This window comes from Numenius arquata, chromosome 23, assembly GCF_964106895.1.
Source record: "Numenius arquata chromosome 23, bNumArq3.hap1.1, whole genome shotgun sequence".
Taxonomy (NCBI): domain Eukaryota; kingdom Metazoa; phylum Chordata; class Aves; order Charadriiformes; family Scolopacidae; genus Numenius; species Numenius arquata.
The window spans coordinates 2464392-2481118 of NC_133598.1; the positions used below are offsets into that span (position 1 = coordinate 2464392).

At 62.6% G+C, this 16727-nt stretch overlaps 1 protein-coding gene across 1 annotated transcript; it reads left to right on the plus strand.

Annotated features, from left to right (window-relative positions):
- Window positions 1-7975: 7975 nt before the first annotated feature.
- Window positions 7976-14808, plus strand: LOC141474963 (myosin light chain kinase, smooth muscle-like). The gene is made up of 12 exons (XM_074163063.1): window positions 7976-8175; window positions 9156-9231; window positions 9445-9725; window positions 9781-9974; window positions 11900-11990; window positions 12113-12316; window positions 12762-12979; window positions 13390-13513; window positions 13592-13744; window positions 13924-14044; window positions 14122-14212; window positions 14639-14808. The coding sequence occupies exons 1-12, from the start codon at window positions 7976-7978 to the stop codon at window positions 14806-14808; spliced, it is 1923 nt and encodes a 640-aa protein (XP_074019164.1).
- Window positions 14809-16727: the final 1919 nt, after the last annotated feature.

Genomic DNA, 16727 nt, shown 5'->3' on the forward strand with positions numbered 1-16727 from the left:
CGCGGCCGAGGCTCTTGCTTAAGGAAACTTGGCCTGTAACGCAACCGGGAGCTCGCCCCAGGCTGCCCCGAGCCTCACCGGGGAAGGGAGCACAGGGACCGTCAGCTCAAAACTCCCCCCAGCACCGAGGTGTTTATTTAAAAAGCAAAAAAGTTATTTAAAAAAAAAAACAACTTTTTTTTTTTTTAATGACTTTGCAGAGGAAGGAAAAAAAAAAACCCTCAGTTATTTCCACAGCCATTGCTCCCACCAGCCGGAGGAGTGGCTTTTATAACTCAAAGACAAGGTTCGCTCCAGTTTATTATCAGCTCGAAAAGTTACCCCTTCGGCCCTGGCAACAGGCAAACGCTTTTGTTTTTCCGTCTCTCCAAGCACCAGAGCGGTTAATTGCTGCCCGGGCAGCAGGCGAGGGGAGGCCATGTTAACTGCGATCCACTGGATCCGGCCGGGGAGAAGCCCCTGCGGGAACCCGGCCATGGTTCGGCTGAAACGTGTGAAACAAAGGATTAAATTCGAGGGATTATTTTTTTCCCCGCCGCCGTGTATTAAAAGGGTGTTGGGCGACGGCACGGCGGGCGAGGAGCAGCTTTCACCCTTCCAGGAAACGTGTTTCCTAACCCAAATTTCACTTTCAGTATAAACCTGCGCTGCCTCCCCCCGCACTTAGCTGCTACCGGGGGTCGGGCAGAACCCAGCCCTGCGGGGAGCCGGGGCTGCTGCTGCCGCACAACGTTCAAATACTGTGTAAAGCGAGTTTTACTAGAAAAAATATTAACCCCCCCACACCTCCCCCCAGCGTTACAAGTGAGGCCGGAGCCGAGGTACCGCTTGCGAGCGGAGCCACCACAGGAAAACCCGCGGAGGCCGAGGCGGGGAGGGCCGGGCCGGGCCTCCTCCCGCCCCACCGCGCACTCAGTCTCCCGGACGAGGCCCCGGCGCCGCTCCAGGCCTCCCCGGCTCCAGACGAGGCGCTGCCGGCAGGGATAACGCTTCTTCCATCCCCCGGAGCCCTCACAGGAGGAGAGGCCGGTGGCGGGCGCGGCGCCGCCGCCCACCTGAGGGCCGGCGGGGAGAGCCGCGCTCCGCTGCCGGGGCAGAGAGGCCCGGCCGAGCCGCCCCGCGCTCTCGGTTCGGCGCCGCGGAGGAGCTCCCCCCCCCGCGCCGGTCCCCGGCCGCTCACCGGCCTCGGCGGCGGGCAGCGAGGCCCGGAGCCGGCCTCCACACACACAAAATGGCGGCGACCGCCGCTCCCCCACCGCCCGCTCGGCCGCCATAGCCACCGCCTCGGCCCTGCCGCCCTTCCGCCAATCAGACGCCTCCGTGCCGCCGCGCGGCGGCTCGACGGAGCCAATGGAAGCGAGATTCGTAGCGGAAGAGGCGGGGCGAGCCGTCGTCGCGGGGGGTTGTGGGAGCTGTAGTCCTCTGCCGCGGCGGGGCGGCGGAGAGCGGGCGGCCGCAGACTCGGTGTCCCGTGATGCCGAGCGGCGTGTTGCCATGGCGACGGGCGGGGCCGCTCCGGGAGGCTGAGGGGGGCCGGGCCCCCGCCGCCGCCGAGCGCTACCGGCCCAGCCGCTGCCGCGGGCGGGGGGACCCGGGGCCGAGGCCTCCCCCAGGCCCTGACGCAGCCGGGGCTTTGCAGGGCGGCGGAGACCGGGCGCCGCCGGCCCTCCTCGGGCTCCCCTGAGCCTCTCAGCGGGGGCAGCGCCTCGGTTCGGCGGTCGGGGCCCGCCGGGCTCCGGGGAGGAGGTTTATGGCCGGGATAGAGACACTGAGATCGGCCCCGGGTGCTGCTAGGCCCGGCCCGGCCCGGCGGTGGCACAGGGGACCGAGGCCTCACTGCAGGGGTGGCTCCCTGGCTTGAAGGGGTGACGCCAGCTCCCAGGGGGGTGCCCGGTTCACGGGGGGTGCCCGGCTCGCAGGAGGGACCCCAGCCCCAAAAGGGGTTTCCCGGCTGGAAGGAGGGGGTGCCCGGCTGAGGGAGGGGGGCTCAGCTCTAGGCCCGGCTTTCTGCTTCAACCGTCTGGCGCTTAACCCTTTAACGCCCCCCCCCTCCTTCAGCACCGTTCCCGGATGGCAATTAGCAGGCACGGATGGTAATTAGCAGGCACGGATGGCAATTAGCAGACACGTCGCCCCGTGGGGAGCGCAGCCCCTTCAGCCGGCGTGGTGAGAGCTGAGCGTCCTCGGGAGGTGGTGGTTCTCGCCCCCAAATCGCCTTCTCTGCCCAATTCCAGCCCTGCCTCCTCCTCCCTGGGCGAGCCGGGGCTCCATCTTGGATCTCAAGGAGAGGAGCGACCCAAAGAGCAAAGTCGATGAGGAGCTTTTCCAAGCGGGGATTTTTCCCAAACCCCCCGTTCTTGCCTCTGGCACCGGTCCTGCTCCTCGCAGGCGGCCGCGCTGGCTGAGCCGGGGGTGTTAACGGCCAGGGGTTGTCAGTCTGGCGAGTGTGTAAGGGAATCGTGCATTTTGGGGATCGGGACACATAACGAGCAAAAATAAGCAAAAAATTTTGTTTGCGTAAAGGAAAAAAAAAAAATAATAAAAGGCTGTCCGAAGGCAGACGTCTTGGGCATTCCTTCCTTGGGAGGAAGCACAGGACAGGCAGGGCCCAGGCTCCGTCCCTCTGTGATTTTGGGGAAGAACGATGCAGGGAATCAGCCTGCGCAGCCGCTTGAAGCTCTTTGAATCAAGTTCTGCTGTTACAAAAAGACAAAAGAGGTTTTTTTTCTGGGTTGGTGAACCCCAAAATCACACGCACTCCCCCCTCCCCCAATGTTGTTTATGGTTTTAGTGAGCGAGGGTTAATTGTGCTGAATGTTTTCTGGCTGGAGGGTTGATGTTGGAAATGGCCTGGCTGTTAATGAAGGGAAAAGGGGCTGGGAGAGTATAAAATGGGCCAAATCTTGGGATTTGGGCGGGGAGGAGTGGGACAGATCCACCTCTCCCCTTCTGTCTGTCCCACTGGGGACAGCGAGGGGCAGAACCCCCCTTTGCAGAGACCGTGGGGGGCTGTGAAGGAGGCTGCTGCCTCCCGAGGGAGCTCTCCAGGTGTGGGACCGGCTGTCCCCAGCCCCTCTGGGTCTCCCCCTGTCCCCGAGGGGCTCTGTGCCCGGAGGTGCCCGCAGGGCCGGCAGCCAGCGGCAGGCCCGGGCTCGCCCCGCTCCGCGGTGGTGATGGCAACGGCTGAGACGGTGCCAGGGAGCCGGGGAGGAGCCCTGCGCAGCCCCTCGCCTCCTCTGGAGGGTTTTGTCCCTGTCCCCTCCCTGTCTGGCAGACGTTGGGGGACAGGAGGAAGGCAGAGACGTTGTCGCTGGGAGGTTGCTGCTCCTCGAACCGCCTCGGCACACCCTGAGCTCCCAGTGAGCAGTGGGGTGCGTTCCTGGTGCCAGCCCACCCTGAGGACCCCCTTTTGGGTTTTTTTTCTGTGTCTGGAGCGAGGTTTCAGTAGCGGTGGCATCGGCAACTCAAGGACACCACAGTTGTCGTCTACTGCAGATGGGGTTTGACTCCCCATGTGTCCCGGTTCCCAGGTTTTTGTGCCTTCAGAGGGCCAGAGCCCAACAACAGTCGCTCGGCCGTGGGTGTCCGTGTCGTGCCCCCCCCCCTGCCTGCTCCTGCCCTCCCCTTGCCTGCCATTGCCTGCAGCACAGGCGGGGACACAGAGGGGTTTGCCAGAGCAGGGGAACAGCCTGTCGTGCCGATAACCCACACCTCCCGGCGCCTTCAACTTATCTTTCAGCCCGCGGCCGTCCTGGCACAGCCGAGCCACACACGCTCGTGTGCCGAGTCCCCTCTGTCACTTCATACATGTCACATTTACCTGCAGGAGCAACGGTGGGGTTGCCACGTGATTGTTTTTTGGCCCCAGTAGCCCACAGGGTCGCTGTACGGATCCGGAGGCGATCCCGCTCCGCCGGTGCTCCGAGAAAGCACCGTCAGTCCCATCCCTGAGCCGCTTCGCTTGCCCCGGGCCGGAGGAACCAGTTCAAGGTCCCGGCGGTGCTGGGGGCTCAAGGCTGCACGGAGGAGCCGAAACATTTGGCAGCCAACCCCGCGCAGGGACGAGCCCAGCCCCGAGCTGCTGCTGCTGGAGGTTTTTTGTGTTTTATAGCCCCATCTTTTTTTTTTTTTTTCCATATATTTTGGTGTTTTCCAGCCATGTTTTAACCTCTGTGCCCTGGGGTGTCTGGGTCTGGGCACAGTCGTCACCCCGTCTGCCACCCATGGGTCCTCCTGCCCTTGGTGGCACCCGAAAGCCTGGTCGCTGTGACCTTTTCTGCACCTCTCAGGAATATTTTTGGGACGTGGAATGTTTGTACAAACCTCACCTTGCAGAACTGGCCTCCTGCGGTTGGGCAGACCCCGCTGGGTTTGCCCCCAGCCTCTGGGCAGGCTTTGCAGGGCAGGGGGAAGTGCCTCGGGCTGGATTTAAATCGGTGACATGGGGCGGGGGGGGGGGGGCTGCTTCCACCCAGAGCAGTTTTGGGGCTGGATTTGCAGGAGGAGGCGGGGGGGGTATCAGGCCGCAGCCCCGGGATGGCGCTGCTCCGGATGAAGCAGGGCTGGATGGGGCAGGGAGCTACTTGTTGGGATCGGCCTGAGCTTGAGCAAAGCCCTCAGCGGCTGGGGCAGAGGTGGAGCGGAGGGAGCCCAGGGGCTGGCAAATTGCAAACCCCCCTCGCTAGCCCAGCCCCGACTCCCAGACCTGCCTCTCCTGGCAAACAGGAGCCATGGCCAGTGCCGTGGCCGGGACACAGAGCTCTGCCTGGGGACAGCCTGTCTGCACCCTGCTGCTGGGTGCCCTCGGGAGCCCCTGGGTGCCCTCGCGTCCCCCCGTGACTGTCCCCAGAGCACCCAAAAGCCCAGCCTGTAGCTCCACTGGTGGCTTGGGCAGTTTGCTCTGCTGAAGCTGATGAGAAACATCCCCCGGCACTGGCATGGCTTTCCCACCCCCTCCCACAGCCTGGACGCCCAGTGCCCAGCACCCCAGGGCCCAGGTCTCAGCACCCACCATCCCAGCTCCCCTGCACCCAGCTCCCAGTACTCAGCTCTCCAGCACCAAGCACCCTATCTCCCAGCACCCGAGCTCACAGTGCCCCACACCCAGCTCCCAGCACCCATCTCCCCAGTCCCCATCTCCCCAGTATCCATCTCCCCAGTACCCGTATCCCAGCAACCAGCTCCCCAGTACCATCTCCCAGTATCCAGCTCCCAGCACCAGTCTCCCAGCACCCATCTCCCAGTACTCAGCTCCCAGCACCCAGCTCCCAGTACCCATCTTCTAGCACCCAGCTCCTAGTACCCAACTCCCCAGTATCCAGCTCCCAGTACCATCTCCCAGCATCCAACTCACCAGTATCCAACTCCCCAGTACCATCTCCCAGCATCCAACTCCTCAGCACCCAGGTCCCAGTATCCAGCTCCTGTCTCCCAGCACCCCTTTCCCAGCACCCATTTCCTGGTACCCAGGTCCCAGTACCCATCTCCTAGTACCCGTCTCCCAGCACCCAAGTTCCAGTACCCATTTCCCCAGTATCCATCTCCCAGCACCAGACTCCCAAGCACCCATCTTCCAGTACCGTCTCCCACCACTTATCTCCCCAGTACCATCTCCCAGCACCCATCTCTTCAGCACCCAGCTCCCAGTATCCAGCTCCCAGCATCCGCCTCCCAGTACCCATCCCCTAGCACCCAGCTCCCAGTACCATCTCCCAGTACCCATCTCCTAGCACCCAGCTCCCAGTACCCAACTCCCCAGTATCCAGCTCCCTAGTATCCAGCTCCCAGCACCCGTCTCCCAGTACCCAGGTCCCAGTACCAGCTCCCAGTACCCAACTCCCCAGCACCCGTCTCCCAGCACCCAGCTCCTCAGCACCCAGCTCCCAGTACCCAACTCCTCAGCACCTGTCTCCCAGCACCCAGGTCCCAGTACCATCTCCCAGTACCCATCTCCTAGAATCCAGCTCCCAGCACCCATCTCCCAGTACCCATCTCCTAGCACCCAGCTCCCAGTACCCAACTCCCCAGTATCCAGCTCCCAGTACCAGCTCCCAGCACCCAGCTCCTCAGCACCCAGCTCCCAGTACCCAACTCCTTAGCACCCGTCTCCCAGCACCCAGGTCCCAGTACCATCTCCCAGTACCCATCTCCTAGCACCCAGCTCCCAGTATCCAACTCCCCAGTATCCAGCTCCCAGTACCCAGCTCCCAGCACCTGCCTCCCAGCACCCAGGTCTCAGTACCAGCTCCCAGTACCCAACTCCCCAGTATCCAGCTCCCAGTACCATCTCCCAGCACCCAGCTCCCAGTATCCAGCTCCCAGCACCCATCTGCTGGCACCTGTCTCCCAGTACCCAGGTCCCAGTACCCAACTCCTCAGCACCCAGCTCTCAGCACCCAGCTCCCAGTACCCAACCCCCCAGTATCCAGCTCCCTGTACCCAGCTCCCAGTACCCAACCCCCCAGTATCCAGCTCCCAGTACCCAGCTCCCAGCACCCAGGTCTCAGTACCAGCTCCCAGTACCATCTCCCAGCACCCAGCTCCCAGTATCCAGCTCCCAGCACCCATCTGCCGGCACCTGTCTCCCAGTACCCAGGTCCCAGTACCCAACTCCTCAGCACCCAGCTCTCAGCGCCCATCTCCCAGTACCCATCTCCTAGCACCCGGCTCCCAGTGGTCCCAGTGCTCCCAGTATGAAGCTGCCCGCACCCGCCCCGCGCGCCGCGGGGCGCCAGAGCCGCCCACGTGTGCCCCGCCTGGCCCCGCCCATTGCCCGGCTTGGCCCCGCCCACCGCCGTGAGCCAACTCCCTGGCCCCGCCCACCGCGTTGCGCAACGCTCTGCCCCCGCCCCACCCCCGCCGGACCCGCCCCTCTTCGCCCCGCCCACCGCGCGTGCGCAGCCGGCCCCGCCCACGAGTGGTGGTGGCGGGTCCCGGGGGTGTCACCGGGGACACCTCGGCCGGGTCCCCTGGGGCCGAACGTGTCCCACCTCCCCGCGGGTGCCCAGGTCCCCTGGTACCCCTGTGTCCCCATGTCATCTGCGTGTCCCCACCTGTCCCCGTGCCCCCCTGGGTGTCCCCACGTGTCCCTGGGTTCCCACCAGGTGTCCTGTGGCTGCCCCAGGTCCCCTGTGTGCCCCCCCATCCTCCCTGTCCCCCCATGTGTCCTCAGGTTCCCTATGTGCCCCCGCCCCTGTGTCCCTCGATGTCCCCCAGGTGTCCCTGGACCTTCCCAGGTCTAACGTGGCTTCCATGTGCCACCATCCCCAGTGTCCCCTAGTGTCCCCATGTCTCTTGTGTCCCCCTGTGTGCCCCTGTGTCCCCTGTGTCCCCTAGGCCATCTGCATCCCCCCATCTGTCCCCCATGACCTCTGTGCACCCTTGTGGCTCCCATGCGCCCCCTCATCCCCAGTGTCCCCTGCCTCTCCTGTGTCCCTTCCATGTTCCCCTGGTCCCCCTCGTCCTCTGATTACCCACCTCTGTCCCCATGTCCTCCATGTGTCCCCACATCCCCACATCCTCCACGTGTCCACATGTCCCCTGTACACCCCACATCTCCTTGTGTCCCTATGTCCCCTGTGCACCCCATGTCCCACATATCCCCACGTCATGGGGTTCTCCACATGTCCCTTTTACGCCCCGCATCCTTCATGTGTCTCTGTGTCCTCCGTGTGTCCCCGTGTCCTCCGTACACCCCATGTCATCCCATGTCATCCATGTCCCTTGTTCCCCCCATGCCCTCCATGTGCCCCCATGTCCCCTGTGTCCCCCAAAGTCCTCTGTGTCCTCCATGTTCCTCATGTCCTCCATGCACCCATGCCCTCCTTGTGCCCCCATGTCCCCTGTGTCCCCCAAAGTCCTCTGTGTCCTCCATGTTCCCCATGTCCTCCATGCACCCATGCCCTTCACATTGCCACGTCACCCATGTCCCCACACACCTGGCCCAGGCTCCCACACTGTGCTGTGTCCCCAGACGATGGGGAGCAGGGACCAAGACCACGCCGGGGTGACAGGGAACAGGGACCTGTCCTGTGTCCACCCCCCCGACACCCCGGGGTCACCGAGCCCATCCCTCAGGCACGACGGGATCACGGACAGACGGACCCAGCGAGGTGACCCCGTCCCCCCCCAAGCCACGCTGTCACCCAGCGTCAAGGTCCAGCGGCTGAACCCTGGGTGACACCGTTTATTGTAGGGCCTACAAAAAAGCAGAGGCAGCTAAATCTGCCCAGCGCCCCACACAAAGGGGGCTGACGCAGCCCGAGGGCTGGGGGGACTCGGGGGGGGGGTGCCGGGGTGAGCCAGGGGGTTCAGTGGGGCACCCCATGGGGGGGTGGTGGTTTGGGATAAGGGGGGGGGGGGTGTCACCTGGAAATCCCATCCTGGCTCTGCCGGGGGCTCCTCCGGGTGGATGGGGATGATTTTATCAGCCGAGGGGGAACCGGTGGGTGGTTGGGTGTGAGCACTAACGATTAATTAAGGATTTTGATGAATTAATTTTATTAATTAATTAATTTTATAACACACGAGCAGAGGATGTCGCTGGCGGGTAACGCACGGCTGGGCGTTTTGGATGGGCCACCTCCCCAAACCCAAAAGCGAAGGTGCGAGAAAGGGCCATGGTCGTCGTTAGTAAACGAGGCGCTGTCCGTAACGAGCTTCGTTTTGGAGGCTGGAAAACACCGACGGCCGGAAGGATGAGCTCGACCACCCCCGGAGCGGCTCGTTTGCCCTCGCTCCTTAAAAATCTTCCGGCTTTTCCAGCTGTCGGTCTTGAACTCCTGGGGATGTTCCGGGAGATGAGATCGAGGGGAAATTTGGTTTAGAGCTTGAAAATGAAATGTTGTTTTTATGCGGGCTCGGGGGAGGCTGAGCCGGGCTCTGCTCCCATGGGAATTAAAGGCTGGGAGCGGCATAACCACCGGTGCTGCGGGATGAGGGACGGGGTTGGGGGTGGCCACGCTGTCCCAGACCTGCGCTTGGCCTTGAACCCTTTGTTATCCTTATGGATTCCGGGAAAAAAAAATATTTATGTCCATTGGTGGCAAGAAGCTGAGTCCGGAGGGTGCCCAGGGCGGTGGCCTGTCACCGTGTGGGGTCACCCAGGTGCCCCGTGGCATCCCCAGGGACTCTGGTGTCACGGCGTTGTCCCACAGATGCGACTCCATCCAGAGGGCTGAGGTGGATCGCGGCTCCCGAGGGATTTACCCTGCAGCCAAGCGCTGGATCCCGGTGTGTCCTCACAGGGACAGGGGGTGCTGCCACCCCTCCGCAGGACCCCCGGACCCCAAATCTTCCCCCCCACTCCCTCCTGGCCTTTTTTTTTCCTGCTCATTTTTCCTGCTGGTCACCGGGACGAGCATCGGGCCAACACTGACATCAAGTGGCTGCTGGGATCCCTCGCATTCCCGGGCCGTATCCTGCCTCTCCCTGTGCTGGGAGCAGCCCAGCATCACCCTCATGGCCTCATCCTGCCCCGCCGAGGGGCTCGGAGCCAAGCGGGGTCGGGAGCCGTCACCGGTGGTGCCGGACATCATTCCCCCTGGATCCCCATCACCAGGATGCGGCCAGCAGTCCTCCATCATCACCCCACTGCCTGTCCCCAGCCAGGCCATCGCCGTGTCCTACTCCTGTCCCCGGCAGTCGATATCCCAGCGGGGTCGAGCCGAGCGCGCTGACGGCATCGCCGAGCCGGGAGCATCCGCCGCATCCCTCGCCCACGGGATGTGAGTGGGGACACCCCCCTCCACCCCCCCCAGCCACGGCACCCCCATCCCACAGCTCTGCCCGCCGGTGGCAAGGTCACGGTGACGGGCGAGCGGTGAGGCCGCGGTGGCCCTGCCACCACCCCGGCGCTGGGGACACTTTGCCGGCGGCCGTGGACTTTGCGCAGAGCGTGGGAGCGGCGGCAGTGACGCCTCGGCCGGCGCTGGCAGAGCCCCAGATCACCCCCGAGGCCCGGCTTCGGACAGCAGGTAACAGCGGGGTGACACCCCCTCTGCTCAGGGGGATGCTGTGACACGGTGGTCCCCAGCGGGGACAGGTGTCCCCCCCCCCCCCCGCAGTGCTGCTGCCCCAACCTGTAGGTCTGGGGTCAGCTCCGGGAGGAAATCACGGTGTTATTCCCACTTTATAGCAGGGGAAACTGAGGCACGGCAGCACGCTGGGCGCCGCAGCAGCCACACCATCCCGCTTTGGGGGGGATAAAGGCGAGAAAGCCCCATTTTTCCTCCACACCACTGGGCTCGGAGGCCTGGGGGAGTTTTGCAGCACCCCATTCCCCTTCATCCCAGCCTCCATGAACCCGGAGCCGAGCTCAGCCGGGGAAGCCTGAAGCCTGGGATGGGTTTCAGGGAGAGCAATGGCTCCGTCGGGATATTGGCTGCAGGTGGAGCTGGGAACAGGGGATCAGGTGTGGGTGCTCAGCCCCTCTGCGGGAACCCACCCAGGGGTGGGGAAGGAGGCGGAGGCGTGGCGGGGCTGGCCTGCGGTGGATTTAGCTCCTGAGAGGCCCCAAGGTCTGGGAAGGCTGAACTCTGCCATGTAATGAGGTGTGTCAGGTCTCTGCAGGTTCACCCCCCCCGCCCCTTGGGATTCCTGTGGGCAGGATCCCTCCTGGTGTCACAGACCCGTGGTGCTGAATGGGGTGTTGGGGGGGTTTGGGACCGTGGTGCTGGGCACGGTTTGGGGAGGGCTCAGCGATGATGCTGGTGGTTGTTTATCCCCCAAGTCCGGAAACTTTCCACTGGGAAGGAAAGGGAGGGGAGAGCCGGGGCTGTTCCCAGCACTGCAGCGGGAGGGATGCTCCCGGCTGTGCCCGGAGACAGCCCAAGATATCCGTGTGGTCCCAGTGGTCCTTGACCCCCCAGTGGTCCATTGCCCCTTCCTCCCCCATCAAGCTCCCTGATGGCTCCACAGTGACCGAGAAGGATCAGGGACCTGCTGGTGGCCTGGGACAGGACGTGACCGGGCGGTGACAGGTCAGTGCTGTGGCTCTTGGCTTGGGGTTTGGGTGCTGCCACCCAGCACCTTTGGGTGTCATCACCCTGTCCTCCTGGGCGGTGTGGGGAGGGGACGTGTGTAAGGAAACAAGTCCTTTGACCGAGAAAAGTGGCTTTTCCTGGGGATTTCCTGGCTGATGCAAGACGGGGCAGGAGAAAAACATCGGCTTTGAGCCTGGGGCACTACGGGAAAGAGGTTGCTCCCACCTGAGGAGGGTCTTTGCTTTAGAATTGGGTTTGACCCCTTGCTGGGTCTCTTTGGGTCCATCGGGGTGTCAGCTCTCGGGTAGGATGGGAGTGTGGGCGTAGGGGGAGAGACGCCGGTGGTCTCCCATGGCAGGGAGAAGGTGCAGAGTTCCGGGGAGCAGCCGGAGGGGACACACGGGCATCGCCTGCCCCAGCACCCCTGTCCCAGTGCGGGGGACGCATCCAGCACCCGTCCTGACTGTGCTGGCACCCGGCCGGGAGCTGGTGGCACCACCATGTCCCAGGCAGAAGGTATGGCTGAACCATCGGTCTGTCCTGGGGGAGGCGCAGGCTTTGCACAGGGACCCCAGAGCTGGTGTGACACTCCCCCCCGTCCCCCCCCCCCCCAGATCCTCACCAGCCTCCATCCCTTCCTGTTTAATGGCCTCATTTAGCTTGGATTTTTGATCCTAAAAGCACCTTTCACCCCAAACCCTGATTTGCAGGGTGCTGGGCTGCTCCAGGAGCTCTGGTGGTGGCAGCCCTTGTCCCCATGTCCCTTCCCAAGTCCCATCTGCACCGCGTGGTGGGGTAGTTGGACCTGGATGAGCTGGGGGGGGGCACAGAATTATGCACTGGAGGGGAAGCGCAGGCAGCTGGTCCCCAAAGCAGGAGGGACCCACGCATGGACCACCCCGCTCCATCCCTCCCAGGAGAAACGGAGACCTTTGAATACTGTGATGTGGTCGTCAACAGCCAAGAGAAGGTTTCGGACGTGTACAGGCAGCTGGAGAAGTTGGGAGAGTGAGTGGGGGTCCCATGTCCCCTTCATTTGGGGATGGTCCATGGCTGTCCATGTGCAGCCATGGGTGGGATGCAGGGTGGTGGTGATGGCTCCTCCATCCCTCACCCTCCCTCCGTCCCAGGGGAAAATTCGGGACAGTGTACCGGCTGCAGGAAAAAGCCACTGGCAAAATCCGGGCTGGGAAATATTTCCGGACGCGGACAGCTAAAGAGAAGCAGGCGGCTCGGGCTGAAGTGGAGCTGATGAACCTGCTGCATCACCCGCGCCTCGTGCAGTGCCTCGCCGCCTTCCAGGGCCCCGCCGAGCTGGTGATGGTGATGGAGTAGTGAGTGGGGGGGGGCAGAGTCAAGTTTGGGGGTGGTGGGGACAGTGCTGGACTCTGTCAGGGAGAGCATTGAAGGTGGGGAGGGGTCTCTGCATTGTGGGGTGCTGGAATGGGATGTAGGATGGATGGAGAACCTGCAGAACCTGGAGGTATGGGTGCTGAGATGCTCCCAGAGCGCTGGGTTCCCTGGTGGGGCTTCTCTTTGGGGCTGGTAGACCTCAAGAGGGTCCCCAGCCCTTGTGCTCCCCCAGTGTGGCAGGTGGAAAGGGCTTACTACACTGTGGGGTGCTGGCATAGTGGGTAGGGTGGATGGAGAACCTCAAGACCCTGGAGATACAGGTGGTGAGATGCTCACAGAGTGCTGAGTCTGGGTTCCCTGGTGGGGCTTCTCCTCCTCGGGGCTGGTAGACCCCAGTGGGGTCCCCAGCACCTTGTCCTCCCCCAGTGTGGCAGGTGGGGAGCTCTTTGAGCGCATCGTGGATGATGACTTTGAGCACACAGAGCCCAGCAGCACCCAGTACATGCGGCAGATCCTGGAGGGGCTGCAGTTCATGCATGGCCAGGCTGTTGTCCACCTTGACCTCAAACCCGAGAACATCGTCTGTGTCAGCCCCAGCAGCCACTGGCTCAAGATCATTGACTTTGGCTTGGCGCGGAAGCTGGGTGAGTGAGGAGGGGGGTCCAGGGGTACCAGGGCAGGGATTGTCACCATCACAGGGACACGATCTGGCTGGGCATGTCAGCAAAGAGCTTGGCATCCTCCTGCCCATGCCTTTGGGATGGGCAGCCCTGTGGCACCAGATCAGGGCCCTTTCTGGTGACTGAAGATGCTCTGGGGAAACCTGCATGTCCCCAGCCCTGCCTCTGAGGTGGGGACCCCCAAGACCTCCACCCTGAGGGTGCTTAGCACACCAACATATTCTAGGAGATCACTAAGAGCTCTGAGTCTTGGAGGGGGGCAGCTCCACTTGGACGCAGGGGTTCACTCATCCAGCATGCATTGGAGTGCTGCTGGGATAACCCAGGGAGATCCCAGTTGGACGCCTGCCCCATGGTTTCCATCTTCTCCACAGCTCCAGACACCCCTGTGAAGGTGTTGCATGGCACCCCTGAGTTCATGGCTCCAGAAGTGGTTGCCTTTGAGCCTGTGGACTTCAGCACAGACATGTGGAGTGTTGGTGTCATCTGCTACATCCTGTGAGTGGCCTCCTGGGGACAGCAGGTTGGGCTGGAGGGGGCTGAGCTGTCACTCATGTCCTTGCGTCACCTCTCCAGGCTGAGCGGGGAGTCACCCTTCCAGGGGGACAGTGACATGGAGACACTGAGCAACATCACAGCTGCCCGGTGGGAATTTGAGGAGGAGACCTTCTCGGAGATCTCCCAGCAAGCCAAGGACTTCATCAGCCAACTGCTGCAGAAGGACCCCCGGTAGGACCTGGGGGGGTGGCTGTGGGGTGCTGAGCTGGAGCTGGGCTGGGTTTTGGGGTGCCAAGGAGGTGGGCACTGAATGGGGTTGGCGGAGGGGATGCTCCATGGGGCTGTGCCAGCAGCTGACAGTCTGACGGTGGAGTAGCCCCCTGCCCCGTGACCACCCTGTCTGCCCCCAGGCGCCGTCTCTCCAGCGCGGGGTCTCTGCTGCACCCCTGGCTGCAGGAGCCCCAGCCCAGCAGCACCAAGGTGCTGTCAAAGGAGAGGATCAAGCAGTTCCTGACTCGTCGCAAGTGGCAGGTACCTGGGGGGGATGATGAGGATGTGGGGATGGGGATGGCTCCGGTGGGGCTCAGTGCTCCTTCTCTTCTCTCCAGAAAACAGGCAAAGCTCTGCTGGCCCTCAACAGGTTGACCCTGCTGTCCCAGACCCCAGAGAGGAAAGCATCAGAGGCTCAGGATGAGGAAGGTGATGGCCCCTGAAGCTTCATCCCCCCAATGCACCCCATCAACCCATTCTCTCTGCTCTGCCATCCCCAACTTGTGCTCCTGGGCAGCTTCCCACACCTTTGCTCCAACCTGTCCTGGTTCCGCTAAACACCCGGGCATGTCCTCAGTGTGCTGGGGGGACATTGCTGCTCCAGCTTCAGTGCCCCAAGGTCCTCTCCATCCCCACCCCCAAGGGGCAATCTCTGATGCAGCCTTGGAACAGGCACATCCTGCTCTGTGGGGCTGGGATCTATATGTGACCCAGATCTCGGGGATCCAGAGCAGACACCACTCCCCCCACCCCCCTCAGGACCTGGTCCATGGGTACCACACATGTTCCTCCAGCAGAGGAGGGAGGTGGAACTCAGCCAGCTCCTCACCCTTCCCTCTGTCCCTCTGCCCACAGACCAGGGCTGCAGCCTGAAGGAGGACCAAGCCTCTGGGTCTTTGCTCCAACAAGGACCCAGCTTCTCGGAGCTGCTGACGAGCCCAGAGGAGGAGGAAGGTGGGAGCACAATGGCCACCGGGGAGGCAGAGAGCAGCATCAGCGTGTCAATGCCACCCCAGACCACCTAGAGCAGCTGAAGAAGGAGGAGCAGGGAGAGATGGGGATGAAACCTCCTCCAGCAGCTCACACGGTGGCAGGGTAGACCCAGACCCCAGGACCCCATTCCTCTCGGTGGGCTCTGGGGTCACATGGAGTCCCAAGCCTGCTGTCCCCAGCAGGAACCAGTGCTCCTGACTGCATTGTCACCTGGTGTAGAGCAATAAAGTGCTGAGAATCTCTGCAGTCCCTGGGCTATTCCTTTTTCCCCCCAAAACTCATTGAGAAGGGTGGGAAAGAGTTGCCCAAGCTGTGTCCACCCTTTTGTAGCTGGCACCAGGCTTGGCCACCACCCTTGTCATCTCCAAGAGGGATGCTTGCCCTGGACACCGGGACTGAGTGGGGGACAGCTCTAGCAGCATCCCTGTGACCCTTGTTTCGAAGTGTCTTCCCTCATCAAGGTGGGGGGCTGGTGTCATGTCCTGACCCCACAAGCAGGGTCACCCTCACAAGGGTGGGCCCTGGGGCCTCTGATCTCTCCCCTTCTGGGCTAACTCTGGTGCCAGCGGAGCTAGAAGGAGCCCAGAAACTGCAGTGTGACCTCCAACCTCCTCCTAAGGAGGCAGCCTGGCCAGAAATCGGGGTTTGGGAGCCCCTCTCCTTCAACAAGAAGTGCACATACTGGTGCCTGGGGTTGTTCTTCTCAAGTATGTGCTGGGGGATGCCCAGCTGGGAAGCAGCTTGGCAGAAATGGACCTGGGGGTCCTGGTGGACACCAGGTTGACCATGCTCCAGCAATGTGCCCTTGCTGCAAAGAAGGTGAATGGTGTCCTGGGCCGCATTAGACAATGTATTGCCAGCAAGTGGAGGGAGGTGATCCTTCCCTTCATTCAGCACTGGTGAGGCCAAACCTGGAGGACTGTGTCATGTTCTGGGCTCCCCAGTACAAGAGAGACATGAACACACTGGAGAGAGTTCAGTGCAGGATGGTGAAGGGGCTGGAGCATGTTACCTATGAGGGAAGGCTGAGGGAGCAGGGACTGTTTAGCCTGGAGAAGAAAAGGTTCAGGGGGGATCTTATCAATGTATAAGGCCCATGTGAACTTCATGAAGTTCAACCAGGCCAAGTGCAAGGTCCTGCACCTGGCTTGTGCTGGGTTGATGCTGAGTGGATCATCCATTCTCCCCACAAATCCAGGCTGTGGGGAGAATGGCTGGAGAGCAGCCCTGAGGAGAAGGACTTGGGGGTGTTGGTGGGTGAGAAGCTCCACACGCCCCAACAACGTGCGCTGGAGCCCAGAAACCCCCTGCACCCTGGGCTGCATCCCCAGCAGCGTGGCCAGCAGGGCGAGGGGGGGGATTCTGCCCCTCTGCTCCGCTCTGGGGAGACACCCCCCAGTGCTGCCTCCAGCTCTGGGGCCACCAACAGCAGAAAGACATGGACCTGTTGGAGCAGGGCCAGAGGAGGCCACGGAGATGCTGGGAGGGCTGGAGCCCCTCTGCTGTGAGGACAGGCTGAGAGAGTTGGGGGGGGTTCAGCCTGGAGAAGAGAAGGCTCCGGGGAGACCTTAGAGCCCCTTCCAGTCCCTCAAGGGGCTCCAGGAAAGCTGGGGAGGGACTCTGGATCAGGGAGGGGAGCCATAGGAGGAGGGGGAAGGGTTTGACACTGACAGAGGGGAGATGGAGATGAGATGTGGGGAAGAAATTCTTTGCTGTGAGGGTGGTGAGAGCCTGGCCCAGGTTGCCCAGAGAAGCTGTGGCTGCCCCATCCCTGGAGGGGTTCAAGGCCAGGTTGGAGGGGGCTTGGAGCAACCTGGTCTGGTGGGAGGTGTCCCTGCCCAGGGCAGGGGGTGGCACTGGGTGGGCTTTAGGGTCCCTTCCAACCCGAACCATTCTGTGATTCTATGAAACACCTGAAGGTTAGGGTGCAGAGAGGATGGAACCAGGCTCT

Bases quoted from the DNA above. Each gene is read 5' to 3' on its own strand.
- LOC141474963 (XM_074163063.1), top strand. From the start codon at position 7,976: ATGGGGAGCAGGGACCAAGACCACGCCGGGGTGACAGGGAACAGGGAC. The intron at 12,980-13,389 runs GTGAGTGAGGAG...TCTTCTCCACAG, and splicing joins TGGCTTGGCGCGGAAGCTGG to CTCCAGACACCCCTGTGAAG. The intron at 14,045-14,121 runs GTACCTGGGGGG...TCTTCTCTCCAG, and splicing joins TGACTCGTCGCAAGTGGCAG to AAAACAGGCAAAGCTCTGCT.